Here is an 18,939-nt window from a genome sequence, read left to right as displayed (position 1 = left end):
CACTTCGCACACAGGAGACGACAACAAAAAGTGCCCGGCTACAGCTGTGACGTCTTACGTGGCGGGTTGACTTAATGAGTAACACAAGTGGAAAATTGGAGCTAGTGGGCCTACCAGGATGAGGAGTGTGACCCATTTAACTGGACTCCCAGTGCAGTTGACAGATGCCAAGGCACCTTTGAACTGTTTCACCTGGGCCAGAGTCAGCCGGGAGCATGCAATGTTCAGAATGAAACAGACTTCAGTCTCTATGTGGATTTGAGAACAATGTAGACCTATATGACATTCTATAATCTACAACATAAATATGTGCCTGAATACCATCGCCTATTGAGAGAAAATAAAAAGAATCATGCTAACAATATTTTCCTGGAATGTTGGCATCAGTCTACATTAAAATATTAACACGGAGTAGCATAAAGTAACTCCCATATGGCATAATGACTAGGGCGGTCCCCGACAAAAAAAATCAATCAATTGGTAGAAATGTGAAAACGTGTATTTTCCCATATATAGACACATCCTATGTCTTTAAAATAAAAGCAACTATATGCACTGAGCTTGTCTGATGCTTTAAGCGAACTGTTTGATGAAATAATTAAGACACACAAATGACTAGATGGAGTCTGACCACAATTGATTTGATTGTGCCGGGCCTGGCTCAGACTTGCTGAGCTGTGTAAAAAAAAAAAAAAAAAAAAAAAAAAACTGACTAGCACCCGTTGTTTCTCTCTCCTCCCTGCTGCAGCGACCACCACAGAACATCAACAGTGTGTTTCGAGCTGTCTGTGTTGCTGAAGCTGCAACATAATTACAGCCATTTCCGACTGAAAAGTGATGTTAGGAAAAACATTAGTTTAGGAATAACATCCCTATTCCCTTAACCCTTGCCCTCTTTACGTGACACATGTATGCATCATACGCACGAGACCAATAGGGCCTGAACTATAGCATATCACAATTACATTCATAAATTGGTTATAATCTCTGAACACCGTAACACATGACAGCAAAATGGATGCAGAGGACGTGACAAACTCGAAACGGAGGAATGTTTACTGGTTGCTCAGGAGGTAAACGGTAAGTCAGATGTGTGGAATATATTTGACTAGTTGTGGAAAATATGGAGATCAAGAAAGAGAAGCTAAGGAGCAAGCGCTGCGTGCATATTATGTGTGCGAAACAGGTGCTGTTAGAGTACACTAATTTCTCTGACCGTTTGGAACAATGTAAACAGCTCTAAATAAATAAGCCTACCCGTGTGTTACGTTTTTTTTTGTAAAGCCTTTATAGACAGCAGAGACTAAAAACAGTTGCATTCATTTGTGAATGCACATTTCCAAAATGGAACGTTTTAGGCCTATTTATTGTTTACGCAAATTAATCAAATGGTAGCTTTGTTATTTTAAAACTAAAATGCTTGATTGCATTTCAAATCATGAATGACTCCTATGCTGTGTAATGACATGAACGAATAAATGATTGATTGATACAGTAGCCTATATAAGTATTGAAATATATGCCTAAGTAAGTTCCGGTATTAAGACTAAACAGGATGCGTTCTTAGGCCTACAGCTCAATGGTGGTTATACAGGGCTGCTATACTAAGCCTACTAATGATAATGGCAATACTTATTATAATGATGATCATAATAATAACAACAACAATAAGGAGATCAAGGAAAAAGCAGGGTTATTATTATCATTATTAAAAATATAAGTTATGACAATTTGGAACAGTGCAAACACTAAATAAATTATAAATAATACCAGAGAGGCTGGTCTAACGAAAGAAAAGTGTAAAGCCTTTATTACAGCATAGCAAAGCTTAAAAAGGGGAAGGGAGATACCTAGTCAGTTGTACAACTGAATGCATTCAAATGAAATGGGTCTTCCGCATTTAACCCAACCCCTCTGAATCAGAGAGGTGCGGGGGGCTGCCTTAATCAACATCCACGTCTTCGACGCCCAGGGGAACAGTGGGTTAACTGCCTTGCTCAGGGGCAGAACGACCGATTTTTACCTTGTCAGCTCGGGGATTCGATCCAGCAACCTTTCGGTTACATGTTACGGTTTCCTGAGGCTTGGTGCTCACGGAATTAGTAGGCTACTAAACAAATACTCAAACAGGCAACAGAAGCAGAATCTGTCTTTTTACTGTAGATATGATTTATAAAGCCAGCCACATTTAAAAGTTAGGCTATTGATTATAGGCCTAATTAAGTTAGGGTTTCCTCTCTCCTCGCTTTTCTTAGACAATTAAGGCAAGGGCTGTTTTCTCTCGTCTCCTAACTCCGCTGCTGCCTCCGCCGCGTTGTTCTCAACACCAATATGCTGGCTAACTTTGCTATTATGCACATAGCAACATGGTCTAGGAAAAGGCGCCAATTCAACAGTGCACTGATGTGTTTCAGAACCGCAGACAGCAACCACTATCCAACGCGGGAGAAGGCACATTCGTTATAAAATAATATTTTTTATTTGTGTTGCACCATTGTTCTTACATAATATAATATATATACATATATACATACTATATACAATTTCCATAGCAAATGTCTTCTTAGACTGACAGACTGTGCCACGGCCTCCACAATGGATTAGTCCACTCAGACAGGCACGAATCAGACCGGTGTCTTGTACACCAGGATTCTTTTTGCTACTGCTCGATTTAAGGAATCTCAGTCGACCAGTCGACTAAATGGGGTCAGCCCTAATAATGACCCAGTTGTTAGACAGTGGAGTTGGGGGACAGATGTGGGAGCACAGTGGCTGAGCCTACAAGATGGATTCCCGAGATGTGACGCATTAAGGAACAAATGTAACCAATGAGTGGAGTGCAGATGAGTGCACGCCATGAAACTACTTAGGAACACAAAATATGCCTTGGGGGATGTACAACTGCTCCTCCTACAATCTCTCTTTTCAGAGGTAGTAAGAGATACCTGGAATCCTGCACAATAGAGGAACCTGGGTGGGGTGCTAACTGAAGGCCCAAGGCCACAATAACATTTGGTGTATGAAAACAAAATCCCCATTTTACATTCACCCTTTAGCTTCCTAGTTCCCACATCCCATTACAGTGCCTTCAGAAAGTATTCACACCCCTTGACTTTCTCCACTTTGTGGTGTTACAAAGTGGGATTAAAATTAATTAAACAGCAATTTTCTGTCAATGATCTACACAAAATCCTCACTTTAAGAAATGGAACACTAGTCACTTTAATAATGTTTACATATATTGCACTACTCATCTCATATGTATATATTGTATTCTATTCTATAATATTCTACTGTATCTTAGTCCATGCCGCTCTGTCATTGCTTGTCCGTATATGTATATATTCTTAAATTCCATTCCTTACTAAATTTGTGTGTATATGTTGTGAAATTGTTAGATATTACTGCACTGTCGGAGCTAGAAGCACAAGCATTTCGCTACACCCGCAATAACATCTGCTAAACACTCGTATGTGACAAATACAATTTTATTTGATAATGTCAAGGTGGAAGAAGAATTCTAACATATGTATGTATATACATATAAATAAATAAAACATATTTAAAAAACACTAGCAAATATATCTGGATTAGATACGTTTTCAACCCCCTGAGTCAATACATGTTAGAATCACCTTTGGCAGCGATTACAGCTGTAAGTCTTTCTGGGTATGTCTCTAACAACTTTCCAGACCTGGATTGTGCAACATTCGCCCATTATTCTTTTCAAAATTCTTCAAGCTCTGTCAAATAGGTTGTTGATCATCACTAGACAACCATTTTCAGGTCTTGCCATAGATTTTCAAGCAGATTTAAGTCAAAACTGTTAACTCAGCCACATTTAATGTCTTCTTGGTAAGAACCTCCAGTGTAGCTTTGCCCTTGTGTTTTAGGTTATTGTCCTGCTGAAAGGTGAATTAATCTCCCAGTGTCTGGTGGAAAGCAGACTGAACCATGCTTTCCTCTAGGATATTGCCTGTGATTAGCTCCATTCAGTTTCTTTTTTATCATGAAAAACTCCCCAGTACTTAACGATTACATGCATACCCGTAACATGATGCAGCCACAACTATGTGTTGTATTGGATTAGCCCCAAACATAACACTTTGTATTCAGGACAAAAAGTGAATTGCTTTGCCACATTTTTTGCAGTATTACTTTAGTGCCTTTTTGCAAACAGGATGCATGTTTTGGAATATTTTTCTTCTGTACAGGCTTCCTTCATTTCACTGTCAATTAGGTTAGTATTGTGGAGTAACTACAGTGTTGCTGATCCATCTTCAGTTCTCTCTTATCACAGCCATTCAACTCTTTAACCGTTTTAAAGTCACCATTGGCCTCATGGTGAAATCCCTCAGAGGTTTCCTTCCTCTCCGGCAACTGAGATAGGAAGGGCACTTGTATCTTTGTAGTGACTGGACTGTGTGTATTGATACACCATCCAAAGTGTAATTTATAACTTCACCATGCTCAAAGGGAAATTCCCGTGTAGCTCAGTTGGTAGAGCATGGCGCTTGCAACGCCAGGGTTGTGGGTTCGATTCCCATGGGGGGCCAGCATGAAAATGTATGCGCTCACTAACTGTAAGTCGCTCTGGATAAGAGCGTCTGCTAAAATGACTAAAATATTCAATGTCTGCTTTTTAATTTTTTACCCATCTACCAATAGGTGCCCTTTTTTGCGAGGCATTGGAAAACCTCCCTGGTCTTTGTGGTTGAATCTGTGTTTGAAATTCACTGCTCGACTGAGGGACCTTACAGATAATTGTATGTGTGGGGTACAGAGATGAGGTAGTCATTCAAAAATCATGTTAAAAACACTATTATTGCACAGAGTGAGTCCATGCAACTTATGTGACGCACATTTTTTGTCCTGAACTTATTTAGGCTTGCCATAACAAAGGGGTTGAACACTTATTGACTCAAGACATTTCAGCTTTTCAGTTAATTAATTTTGACAAATTTGGAAAAACATACACAGAACAAACATATAAAATGCATGTTTCTGAAATAAAAGATCCCAGAAATGTTCCATACGGACAAAGATTACATCCCTGTTAGTGAGCATTTCTCATTTGCCAAGATAATCCATCCACCTGACAGGTGTGGCATATCAAGAAGCTGATTAAACAGCATGATCATTACACAGGTGCACCTTGTGCTGGGGACAAAAGGCAACTCTAAAACGTGCAGTTTTGTCACACAACACAATGCCACAGATGTCTCAAGTTGAGGGAGCATGTAATTGGCATGCTGACTGCAGGAATGTCCACCAGAGCTGTTGCCAGATAATTGAATGTTAATTTCTCTACCATAAGCTGCCTCCAATGTCATTTTACAGAATTTGGCAGTACGTCCATCCGGCCTCACAACTGCAGACCACGTGTAACCACACCAGCCCAGGACCTCCACATCCAGCTTCTTCACCTGTGGGATCATCTGAGACCAGCCACACGGACAACTGATGAAACTGTGGGTTTGCACAACCGAATAATCTTTGCACAAACAGAAACTCGTCGTCCTTACCAGGGTCTTGACCTGACTGAAGTTGGGCAAATGCTCACCTTCGATAGCCACTAGCATGCTCTTCACAGATGAATCCCGGTTTCAACTGTACTGGGCAGATGGCAGACAGTGTGTATGGCGTCATGTGGTTGAGCGGTTTGCTGATGTCAACTTTATGAACAGAGTGTCCTATGGTGGCTGTGGGGTTATGGTAGGGGCAGGCATAAGCAACGGACAACGAACACAATTGCATTTTATCGATGGCAATTTGAACGCACAGAGATACTTTGATGAGATACTGAGGCCCATTTTCGTGCCATTCATCCGCCGCCATCACCTCATGTTTCAGCATGATAATGCACGGCCCCATGTCGGATCTGTACACAATTCCTGGAAGCTGAAAATGTCCCAGTTCTTCCATGGCCTGCATACTCACCAGACATGTCACCCATTGAGCATGTTTGGGATGCTCTGGATCGACATGTACGACAGCGTGTTCCAGTTCCCGCTAATATCCAGCAACTTCGCACAGCTATTGTAGAGGAGTGGGACAACATTCCACAGGCAACAATCAACAGCCTGATCAACTCTATGCGAAGGAGATGTGTCTCGCTGCATGAGGCAAATAATGGTCACACCAGATACTGACTGGTTTTCTGATCCACGCCCCCAGCTTTTTTTTTTTTAAAGGTAACTGTGACCAACAGATGCATATCTGCATTCCCAGTCATGTGAAATCCATAGATTAGGGCCTAATGAATTAATTTCAATTGACTGGTTTCCTTATATGAACTGCAACTCAGTAAAATCGTTTAAAATTGTTTATATTTTTGTTCAGTGTAATTCCACTTTTACATTATGGGGTATTGTGTGTAGGCCAGTGACAAAGAGATCTCAATGTAATCCTTTAAATTCAGGCAGTAACAACAAAATGTGGAAAAAGTCAAGCAGTGTGAATGCTTTCTCAAGGCACTGTATAGGCTGGTTAACATAGCACCATAGTCCGAAATACGCTGAGTATACCTAACTTTAGGAACACCTTCCTAATATTGAGTTGAACACCCCCCCTAATTTTGATGCAGATGTTTCCCACAATTGTTTCAAGTTGGCTGGATGTCCTTTGGGTGGTGGACCATTCTTGATACACACAGGAAACTTGATCATGAAAAACTCAGCAGCGATGCAGTTCTTGACACAAACCGGTGCGCCTGGCACCTACTACCATATCCCGTTCAAAGGCACTTAAATGTATTGTCTTGCCTATTCATCCTCTGAATGGTAGGCATACACAATCCATGTCTCAACGGTCTCAAAAATCCTTATTCAACTGGTCTCCTCCCCTTAATCTACTCTGATGGAAATCGATTTAACAAGTGACATCAATAAGAGATCATAGCTTTCACCCGGATTCACTTGGTCAGTCTGTCATGGAAAGAGCAGGTGTTCTTAATGATTTGTATACTCAGTGTGTGGTGTAATATTTGCAGTGTGACATGATGCATGATATGCACATTTATATTAACCAGAGAGGGAATTGATCTTGCTAACTAGGCCTACTCAGGGTGGCAGAAGGGTGTGATTGCGGCCCGCAATTAAGGGCGTTCCTGCATCTGCAGAAACCCCTCTATACCTATATTGGTCCATTTTTAAGCCACAGTAGGTGGCGCTAATGCACCATAACATTGGATGCCAACCATCGATAAACCCCACAGAAGAAGAAGACCGACAGGAGGCAACACCACAGATAGAACAATTAACAAGATATTTCACCAGATTTATAAATGTGAAGCATCCAGTTGGCGTTTCCACTCACTACCAAATATGGTGATGAGGAAGCCCAGTAGCCGGCAGTGGGAGAAGATGGAGCGAGGTGGATTTTGGACAACACTCTTAATTGTCTTATCGATGAAATATTTGATTTCCATACAATTCTGTTTCCAAAACTAGAATCTGTAACCAACAGAGTGAACTGCGTTTTGTAGGCTTTACCCTTTGTCAAAGTTTCTAAAAAATTATTTTGTTTAGGAGTGCAAGGGCGAATTGAGTTATTGCACAGGCACACTTCACAGAATAGGCATTCCCTAATGGAAATATGCAAATAAATGAAAGAACATGCCAATAGGATCTCACTAGCTCATGCTTGGCTCTGCCCACCACCTTGTTTGTTCTGCCTGCTATGATTAATTTGCTCCCATTGGAAACGACAGGCTCTGGTTTATCTTGGGTTAGTTGTACAAATCTTTGGCGACACCTGTAGCTAGCTAGCTAGGACACCGTTATTGTCATTTGCCCCTGCCTGGCAAGCACTGCTTTCCCGCAGTTCTGTTAACATTACAGCGAGGGAAGGTGCTCGGCAAGCGGGGGCGAAAGAAACTGTACTAGCTAGCTCACTACCTAGTATTCCGGTAACATTATACAGGCGGGAGCGACACCGGTAGCTAGCTAGGACACCGGTAGACAGTGTCCTTCCCCCCTGCATGCCGAGCACTGCTTTCCCGCAGTTACGTTAACGTTACAGCGAGGTCGTCTGTGTCTGTTTATTTATTACATCACTTCCTCACAGCTTTGATAAAGAGAGGGGTGGGGTGGCTGGTATATCTGTTACATCCATTATGCAAGGCATTAACAGATTACACATACAGCGTAAATGAAAAACTCTGAATACATATTTTTTTCCCTTTTGACCTACATTTTAAATCGCATAGACAATCAGGGGAAATCCAGAATATTAAAAGTCTCACTTAAACACAAGCAGGAATCAATGGGATGCTTGTTGAAAACAAAGGGCATTGGTAATTTGCAAATGATTGGAACTACAGTAGCTACTTTGCTAAGGCTTCAACAATTAATAATAATACAAAAACGCTCAACTGCCTAGTGTTATGTTGACAGGCAACATTTTTGATTAGCCAAAAGATTCCATAATTTGGGGCACATTCGCAAGAGATATCGGACAGGCATGTCCCCCATGATGCATGTAACGTTGGTATTCAACAACCTAGCTACTCTAGCTAGCTAGTTAGCTAAAGGAACTTCGAAAAGTTGTGCCCGAGTTAAAGGGCAATTCTGTCACTTTTCAACATTCATTATATCCAGCACCATACCAGTGGCAGTCGTTGAATTAAGATGAGGGAGGACTCTTTTTTTCTCTCTTCATGAGCATGGCCTTATTTCTATTACAACATATTGGATGACCGTCATTCATATTCCGTTCACTCAATGTAACAGCGATAAGTTTAGGCTACTACGTGATACTCTAATTTTCCCTATACCCATCAAGAGGTTGCTACAACCTAGCCCATGAATGAAAGTTAACAATGTAGGTGACAGACAGTGACACATGGACAGACACATTCAATACTGCCTTGCACACTCTTGCCTGCATCTAGCTGATCTAGGGTGTAATCATTTGTCCAACAGTTGCAAACGAGAGCTTCTATTCGACAAATTCAGGTATGTTCATTCCTGTTTCGTTTGATTCCGTTTAAGAAACATTTTTCAACAGAATGGGCGGAATGAATACACCAATGATCACGCGTAAACACAGTTCACTTTCATAGCAGCCACGTTGTATTCCTTCTCGCATCTGTCCGCTTTCCGGCTCTCATCTTTTCCCTTCGCTTGTGGACTTCAATGCACAACACAGCAGCTGTATGTGATCAGGTGAAAAAAACGTTCCAAGCCAAACCATATCATAACCGCTACACACAGCCTACATCGTTGTCACCATATTAGCTAAAGTAACGTCATAGTCAATATAGCGAACAGAACTAATGCGTTAGTAAACCCACAGCTGTAACGCCGTTTAGCACTTACACCGGAGGGCCCCGTGGCAATACATTTGTAAAACCAAAAGCTTACCTTGGAAGAGTTCCAGTGTGTTGCATAGTCATAGCCAGCTAGCTAACATAGCACCCCTCTGCTTGAGCAGGGTGTTTGAGTAGGCTAAACTAGCTAGCTGCATTTGCTAGCTAAAAAAGTGAAAGAAACTGAAGGGGGAAAAATGGCGAAATCTCTCTTTTGCTTCTCCTTCATTTTGGGAGAAATTAATTTGTTCAAAACGGTTCAACTATTGTCTTTCTCTTTGAGTCAACTACTCACCACATTTTATGCATTGCAGTGCTAGCTAGCTGTAGCTTATGCTTTCAGTACTAGATTAATTCTCTGGTCATTTGATTGGGTGGACAACATGTCAGTTCATGCTGCAAGAGCTTGGAGGACGTCCTCTGGAAGTTGTCATAATTACTGTGTAAGTCTATGGAAGAAGGTGAGAACCATGAGCCTCCTAGGTTTTGTATTGAAGTCAATGTACCCAGAGGAGGACGGAAGCTAGCTGTCCTCCGGCTACACCATGGTGCTACCCTACAAAGGGCTGTTGAGGCTACTGTAGACCTTTATTGCAAAAAAGTGTGTTTTAATCAATTATTTGGTGATGTGACTATATTTTGTATAGTAAGGGATAACTTTAATGTTTTAAAAATGTTATGAAATTCACAGAAATTGTGCGTTTATATGATCTGTGGTTAAAAAGATAAAGGTATTTTTAAAAATGGTTATCTGTGACATCACATGGTAGGATTAAAAAATTTGAAAATCTGTGATTTTCAAAATCTGCAACAACTTTCTAGCTGGAGGGAGCGCATTGTATTGCTCTCCACGTCATGGGGAAACTCAGTGTTTAACATTTTAATGTCATCGGGTACAACTGGTTTACATCATTAAAAAAAAACATGAAAACGTAGAAATGTTTTCATTTATGTAGGCACTGGTTTTGTGCTGAAGATAATGAAATTGACGCTGAAAGCAGTGGCTAAATGTCGAATGCGTGTCCTGCAATGCCCAACCAGCAACGCGGGTAGCTAGCTAACGGAGAAAAAAAACTAATAAAATAAACAAACTATTTGGTTTATCAACAGGTCAGTAATGCCCGTTTGATATCTCACGTTAACGTGCTTAACTTACGATAACGTTACTCGACAGGAATGTCCATTTTTGGGCGAATTGGCTAGTTAGCTAGTCAAGTGTGGAAGTTTGAAAGTTGGTTAGCTAACTGCCTCGGCTAATAGCCAAGTAAACTTCGCTATCAGACAGCGATATAGTAAACTGTATGCTAACCAATAGACAGTGGTGTGAGCAACGGGTTTCCCGTAATTATTTTACAAACTTTCTCCGACAAGTTAGCTAGCTAGCTCTGTTTGGACTCGAGTAGGAAATTGCGGCAATTCATTACTAGTAGTTAACTAACTAACCTAGTGCAATAGCTTTATGGATTTTCAAAGTCTCATTACGCAGAGTTCTCACTACATTATTAGTTATTTGTACGATAACCATGGGTCATTGTTATAACACAAATATAGATCATTACAAGTTGATCATTTTCCATTACCAATTGTATCCAGTTGAAATTGTGTTGTTACGTGAAACAATAACATGTGCCAGTCGAGCGCCATGAAGTATCAAGCACTTTCCAGTGGACAACAACAGGGACAGACAGTTCTATTCGGACAATAGTTGGTCGGCGAACATTATCGTAACTTACCCGTATCCCCCGGGGTTTTCATGGTGACTCTGTTCAATTCAGACAGTTTCCCGTTTGGTTTCTAGCTAGCTTGGTATCCGACACCCAGCCGTCGTTGTTCTTCTTGATATGTTGCAAAATTTCTCGCTAGCTTCAAAACTTTTCAGTTTCTAAGTTTAGCCTAAATCCCTCTGTTCTCACGCGCTCTAAACCCCAGGCCCCTACTGTTCCCTAGTTACTTTTGAGCTCCTAGTTGTATTTTTTCTGTTATTTTTAACTAATCGTTGAGACGAATGATGCTCTAGCTTTGTATAAATCCACTCGTCAGCTCTGCATGGCGTAGAACTTTATGTCCGTCGTGCCGATAGTGGGGGAATGCCTTGTAACACTCGGTTCTAATTATTTAGCTAATCAGTTCAACCGCGTTACAATGTTGCATGGTCGAATCTTCCACATCATCATTCCAGCAGTCAAAACAACGCAAGAAAAACGCTCTATCTGGGTAGTATGGAAGCACGTTTTTTTTCTTTCTCTTTCTACAGACTTTTCATTTTCCACTCACTCCGTATTCTCAACCCCCCAGCCCCCCTTCCTCTCTAGGGGTGTCGTGTTTCGCTCTCCCTACCACACGGGGCCGCCCACGCGGACCTGGGAGGGAGGGAGTGAAGGAGCTACGCCTACTTGCCATTCGCCCGGTTGGCGTCACTACACCATGCGACGTTGCTGTGGAGACCTGCCGCCGCCGGTAAATTGATGTATCCAGTTTTGCCGCGAATATGTAACCGCGTCAAATCATAGTCAGTGACTAGTTGATAGTCTTCCCACTTACTGGACAAGCAAACATATGGTTTCAAAATGGTGCACCTGGAAAGCAGCAGAAACCACCAAATCAAAGTAAGCATCAACAAACACAACATACAGGATTGCACCCAAGTGGGGCCAAAGCCAGGCCACTAGTACTTTTCAGCTTGCATTTACACAACCATGGCTAACTTTTAACTTTTAACACCTTCTCACTAAACAACTGTTTTGATTATGCAGAGGTTGTTGATTGTGCTCTTCACAAGTCCTTACTGTCAGCCCTAGTTATGAAAACATAATTTCCCTAGTATAACTTAAGGTTGTATACACAATGCACTAGTGTACACTGGTGTCACAGTCGAAAAGCAGCATATTTTGTGTATTGGTGGTAAGATATTGGCTAGTGCAACATTGTGGGCTCAATATGAACCTGAATGCATCACCAACATGTCCTGTTACCATTTGCTGTCATAGTTTGCTGGTCTGCTGTGTCTTTCTCTTAAAGGGGGACTGAACTTTCTGATTTAGCCTTGGTTTCAATTCTCCTCATTAGGAAATGCGAATGAGATTTGGGTTTTGGAGGCGTGCTTTTATGTGTGTTCAACCAGAGGAGGCTGGTGGGAGGAGCTATAGGAGGACAGGCTCATTGTGATTGCTGGAATGGCATATAAATGGAACGGAGTCAAACAGGTAGTTTCCATATGTTTGACATGTTTGATACCGTTCCATTAATTCCATTCTAGCCATTACAATGAGCCTGTCCTCCTATAGCTCATCCCACCAGCCTCCTTTGGTTCAAACATGGGAAGCTATTGTACTTTAACTCTGCCAAAACAGTGCACAGTTACAGTCACTCACCTTTCTAGATAACTTGAAACAGTCTAACCAGGTCTTGTTTCTGGAAGTAGCCTAGCTAGCAAGCTAGCCAACTTCCTTCACCAGTTAGCTTCAGCCACTGATGTGGGACCATGGCAAAGTTGGTTTTACTTTGGATAGCCTATCTCTGGGGCTAGATAGCGACCCATTAAATTACACAATGTAAATGGGACAATATTTTCATGTTGCACATCTTTTAGTTGTCACATTAAATGCTTTCAATATTTGTATATTCATTTCTACAATTTAATAATTGATTTGAGGTTTTTAAGTCATTGAAATTTGGAGCTATTGACATTTTAAAATATTGCCCTATGTACATTGTGTAATTTACTGATGGTCCCTAACTAGCCCCATAGGGATATTGAATGTCAAACCAAATTGACCATGGGCAATTTATGATTACTTGGGTGCTGCCAGTGGTGGGCATTGGGCAGGGTTGAAATAAACTCAACCTATGGAAAACTTTTACGGTACCCTTCATTCCTTGACATATCATTTTTTCCTAATTATCTTGCAAATCTCTGTTTTGAACGAGACTGACTTTATGACCAAAGTTATCCTATTTAGACTTTGTACTCAATTGACACTATAATAAATGTTTCTGACTAATATCAATGCCACATAGGCTGTTTTCTACCAGAGAAGTTGTTTATTGCCTTCAGTTGCTCTTTAATTGCACTCCTCATTCTATTCGGTCTAATGAAGGATCCTTCAGACTTTTTCAGACTTTTCGTTATAGGAGTATTTCTTTAGAGATCTGGTTACGGGAGAAAGAAAAAGTTGATGAGACCCAAGAGGAGGGTTGGAGAGGAGATGAAGAAACGGTTGGAGGGAAATTGAAGTGGAGAACATGAAGGGATCGTAAGTGGCCTTCTCTTTCTTTTCATCCAACACTCTCTCGCTCCCACTCCCTCTGTCTCTCCCTCCCCTGCTCTTGTTTCCTTTGAGTGGTTGTGTGTGGAAACTGAAGGGTAGTAGATGACATTTAATATACTGTCACACAGACGCACCAGAGTAACAGAATAGTGTTAACGTAGCAGAAAACAGTCCTCCACCACTCCGCCAAGCATCTCTGCCTCTCTTCTACCACCCACTGCGATCATTTGTTTCCATACACTTGTTACTTATTAATCCAAACCTCAATCCATATTCTTTTATTCTTTTCATCCCTCACTCCCATTCCTTCTCCAAAGAGTGTGAAGAAAATGTGACCCCCATTAGCCAACTTGTCTAGGGTGAGGTAACAGTTTTGCAATGCTGTAGCTCCTGTCTCATTGATCTTGAGCAATGACTGTATATGAGTGGACAAAGCCATCGATCATGTGACATCATTCATTCCTATGTAAAGACTCAATAGCGCAATGAAGCCAAATGAAGTTGGTTAAGAGGGCATCTCATGGATACATAACACCAGAGACGGAAGAGGAAGCGAGACACCACACTAGCTGTTTTTTCTGGTTTAATGAAAGTCAATGAACTATGTAGACCAGACCCAGCTGCTATTGCATTTGTGTCTATGGGACACACACCTTGTTAAGTAGAACCGGAACTGAGTGAACTATCTTCATTTATCCACCATCTTTGCATAACATGCACAGTTTGTGCTACTCCAGGAAGTGACGTGTAGGCTAGGTCAGTGCTGCACCCACTCATTGAGTAACTCAAGTTGAAGGCCGGCCAGGGTACTGCAGGCTGCCATTAGCAACTAAATTATCCTTAACTTCTTCTGTGTGCGATTTTAAAATAATTGGTTCAAAGACATGCCTCTGGTGTATTAGAAGCAATTATTGGTACCATGATTGTCTTAGAATGTTTTATTTTATTTACATGAAGACTGACCACAAAGATTGCCATTTTCCCATTCACTTTAATGGGGTATCAATTCTGTTTTCTGCAAACAATGCCTGCAGTACCGCGGTCGGCCTTGAACTTCCGTTGTTTCAATGAGAGGGGGCAGTCGTTCTCCCCTGATCTTGAGCCATTGATAGACATGTTTGGACTTGTCCTTTCATAAAACCTTTTCTGAACTTCAGTGCAATGATGAGCCTGGTTAGCAAATTAGGTTAGATTTGAGATGTTTGACCAGAACGATAGTTTCAAGTTTTAATGTCACATGCACAAGTACAGTTAAATGCCTTTCTTGCAAACTCAAAACCCAACAATGCAATAATCAATAACAATGTACAAAAAAACATGAGAAATAAGAATATGAAATACACAATAAAGTAAGTAAGTAAGCACACTATATACAGGAAATATTTAACAAGTCCATATTTACATGTGCAGGGATACTGGAGTGATGACGGTAGATACAGTGCATTCGGAAAGTATACAGACCCCTTGACCTTTTCCACATTTTGTTACAGCCTTATTCTAAAAATGATTGAATTGTATTTGTTCCTCATCAATCTACACACAATACCCCATAATGACGAAGCAAAAACAGATTTTTTGATTTTCTTGCAAAAAAATAAATAAAATAAAAGACAGAAATAATTTACATAAGTATTCAGTCCCTTTACTCATTACTTTGTTGAAGCACCTGTGGCAGCGATTACAGCCTCGAGTCTTCTTGGGTATGATGCTACAAGCATGGCACACCTGTATTTGGGGAGTTTCTCCCATTGTGTACATTTACATTTTAGTCATTTAGCAAACGCTCTTATCCAGAGCGACTTACAGTTAGTGAGTGCATACATTTTTCATACTGGCCCCATGTGGGAATCGAACCCACAACCCTGACGTTGCAAGCGCCATGCTCTACCAACTGAGCTACAGGAGGCCTGAGCTACTGAGCTACTTGTTCTCTGCAGATCCTCTCAAGCTCTGTCAGGTTAAATGGGGCGCGTCGCTGCACAGCTATTTTCAAGTCTCTCCAGAGATGTCGATCGGGTTCAAGTCCGGGCTCTGGCTGGGCCTCTCAAGGACATTCAAAGACTTGTCCCGAAGCCACTCCTGCGTTGTCTTGGCTGTGTGCTTAGAGTCATTGTCCTGTTGGAAGGTGAACCTTCGCCCCAGTCTGAGGTCCTGAATGCTCTGGAGCAGGTTTTCATCAAGGATCTCTCTGTATTTTGCTCCGTTCATCTTTCCCTCGATCCTGACTAGTCTCCCAGTCCCTGCCCCTGAAAAACGTCCCCACACCATGATGCTGCCACCACCATGCTTCACCGTAGGGATGGTGCCAGGTTTCCTCCAGACGTGACGCTTGGCATTCAGGCCAAAGAGTTCAATATTGGTTTCATCAGACCAGAGAATCTTATTTCTCATGGTCTGAGAGTCCTTTAGGTGCCTTTTGGCAAACTCCAAGCGGGCTGTCATGTGCCTTTTACTGAGGAGTGGCTTCCGTCTTGCCACTCTACCATAAAGGCCTGATTGGTGGAGGGCTGCAGAGATGGTTGTCCTTCTGGAAGGTTCTTCCATCTCTACAGAGGAACTCTGGAGCTCTGTCAGAGTGACCATCGGGTTCTTGGTCACAATCCTGTCTCAGAGCTCTACAGGCAATTCCTTCGACCTCATGGCTTGGTTTTTGCTCTGACATGCACTGTCAACTGTGAGACCTTTTATAGACAGGTGTGTGCCTTTCCAAATCATGTCCAATCAATTGAATTTACCACAGGTGGACTCCAACCAAGTTGTAGAAACATCACAAGGATGATCAATGGAAACCGGAATCACCTGAGCTCAATTTCGAGTCTTATAGCAAGGGGTCTGAATACTTATCTATAATGGCGCCGGAGGGGATGGCTGCCGTTTTACGGGCTCCTAATCAACTGTGCTATTTTGTGTGTTTTTTCCCATGGTTTGTTACTTATTTTGTACATAATGTTGCTGCTACCGTCTCTTATGACCGAAAAGAGCTTCTGGATATCAGAACAGCGATTACTCACCTCAAACTGTCCACAATTTTTTTCTTTAATGAGTCCGACGTGAAGGATATACTGTTTCTCTGACACCATGCCCAAATCCCTGTCATTCACGTGAAGAAAAGACGGAGGTACAGGGGGCGGAGATCGGGGTGCCTTGTGAGAATTAGTTGGCGAGTGGGTAACTCGCCTCTACCATCCATTCTATTGGCCAATGTGCAATCACTGGAGAATAAACTGGATGAGCTCCGTTCGAGACTATCCTACCAACGGGACATTAAGAACTGTAATAGCTTATGTTTCACCGAGTCATGGCTGAATGACGACATGTATAATATACAGTTGGCTGGGTTTTCCGTGCATCGGCAGGACAGAACTGCTACGTCCGGTAAGACGAGGGGTGGTGGTGTGTGTCTATTTGTTAATAACAGCTGGTGCGCAATGTCTAATATTAAGGAAGTCTCAAGGTATTGCTCACCTGAGGTAGAGTACCTCATGATAAGCTGTAGACCACACTATCTACCAAGAGAGTTTTCATCTATATTTTTCGTTGCCGTCTATTTACCACCACAAACTGATGCTGGCACTAAGACAGCACTCAATGAGCTGTAGAAGGCCATAAGCGAACAAGAAAATGCTCATCCAGAAGTGGCACTACTAGTGGCCGTGACTTTAATGCAGGCAAACTTAAATCCATTTGACCTCATTTCTACCAGCATGTGCAACCAGAGGGAAAAAAACTCTAGACCACCTTTACTCCACACACAGAGATGCGTACAAAGCTCTCCCTCGTCCTCCATTTGGCAAATCTGACCATAATTATATCCTCCTGATTTCTGCTTACTAAAAACTAAAGCAGGAAGTACCAGTGACTCGCTCAATACGGAAGTGGTCAGATGACGCAGATGCTACGCTACAGGACTGTTTTGCTAGCACAGACTGGAATATGTTCCGGGATTCGTCCAATGGCATTGAGGAGTATACCACCTCTGTCACCGGCTTCATCACTAAGTGCATCGACGACGTCGTCCCCACAGTGACCGTATGTACATGTCCCAACCAGAAGCCATGGATTACAGGCAACATCCGCACCGAACTAAAGGCTAGAGCTGCCGCTTTCAAGGAGTGGGACGCTTATAAGAAATCCCGCTATGCTCTCAGACGAACCATCAAACAGGCAAAGCATCAATACAGGACTAAGATTGAATCCTACTACATCGGCTCTGATGCTCGTCGGATGTGGCAGGGCTTGCAAACTATTACAGACAACAAAGGGAAACCCATCCGCAAGCTTCCCAGTGACGTGAGCCTACAAGACGGGTTAAATGCCTTTATGCTCACTTCAAGGTAAGCAACACTGAAGCATGCATGAGAGCACCAGCTGTTCCGGACGACTGTGTGATCACGCTCTCCGTAGCCGATGTGAGCAAGACCTTTAAACAGGTCAACATTCCCAAGGCCGCGGGGCCAGATGGATTACCAGGACGTGTACTCAGAGCATGCGCAGACCAACTGGCAAGTATCTTCACTGACATTTTCAACCTCTCTCTGACCGAGTCTCTAATACCTACATGTTTCAATCCTCAAAAAGTTATACAGCTGCACCATCGAGAGCATCCTGACCGGTTGCATCACCGCCTGGTATGGCAACTGCTCGGCATCCGACCGTAAGGTGCTACAGAGGGTAGTGCATACAGCCCAGTACATCACTGGGGCCAAGCTTCCTGCCATCCAGGACCTCAATACTAGGCGGTGTCGGAGGAAGGCCTCAAAAATTGTCAAAGACTCCAGCCACCCAAGTCATAGACTGTGCTCTCTGCTCTCTATAGTCCCCTGTAGCTCAGTTGGTAGAGCATGGCGCTTGCAACGCCAGGGTTGTGGGTTTGTTTCCCACGGGGGGCCAGTATGAAAATGTATGCACTCACTAACTGTAAGTCGCTCTGGATAAGAACGTCTGCTAAATGACTAAAATGTAAAATGCTACCGCACGGCAAGCGGTACCGGAGCGCCAAGTCTAGGTCCAAAAGGCTCCTTAACAACTTCTACCCCCAAGCCATAACAGCTTCTACCCCTCGAAGACTGCTGAACAATTAATCAAATGGCCACCTGGACTATTTGCATTGACATCCCCCACTTTGTTTTTACACTTCTGCTACTCGCTGTTTATTACATTTACATTTTTTTACATTTTAGTCATTTAGCAGATGCTCTTATCCAGAGCGACTTACAGGAGCAATTAGGGTTAAGTGCCTTGCTCAAGGGCACATTTACGTCATTTAGCAGACGCTCTTATCCAGAGCGACTACAAATTGGTGCATTCACCCTATAGCCAGTGGGATAACCACTTTACAATTATACTTATTTTTTTTATTTT

The 18,939-nt window shown here is 42.3% G+C and overlaps 1 protein-coding gene across 1 annotated transcript in view; it reads right to left on the bottom strand.

The window, feature by feature from the left end:
* Positions 1-11,578, bottom strand: part of LOC311132819 (ETS domain-containing transcription factor ERF-like) — a 29,862-nt gene extending 18,284 nt beyond the window's left edge. The window contains exon 1 of the mRNA XM_084166165.1: positions 11,044-11,578. Coding sequence (XP_084022291.1) covers positions 11,044-11,065 — 22 coding nt within the window. The 5' untranslated portion in view covers positions 11,066-11,578. The remainder of the gene's footprint in view (positions 1-11,043) is intronic.
* Between the last annotated feature and the right edge of the window lie 7,361 nt (positions 11,579-18,939).

This window comes from Coregonus lavaretus, assembly GCF_964263955.1.
Source record: "Coregonus lavaretus genome assembly, chromosome: 7".
In the NCBI taxonomy this organism is placed as follows: domain Eukaryota; kingdom Metazoa; phylum Chordata; class Actinopteri; order Salmoniformes; family Salmonidae; genus Coregonus; species Coregonus lavaretus.
The sequence above is the reverse complement of the archived record's forward strand: the minus strand, read 5'-3'. Positions and strand labels throughout refer to the sequence as shown.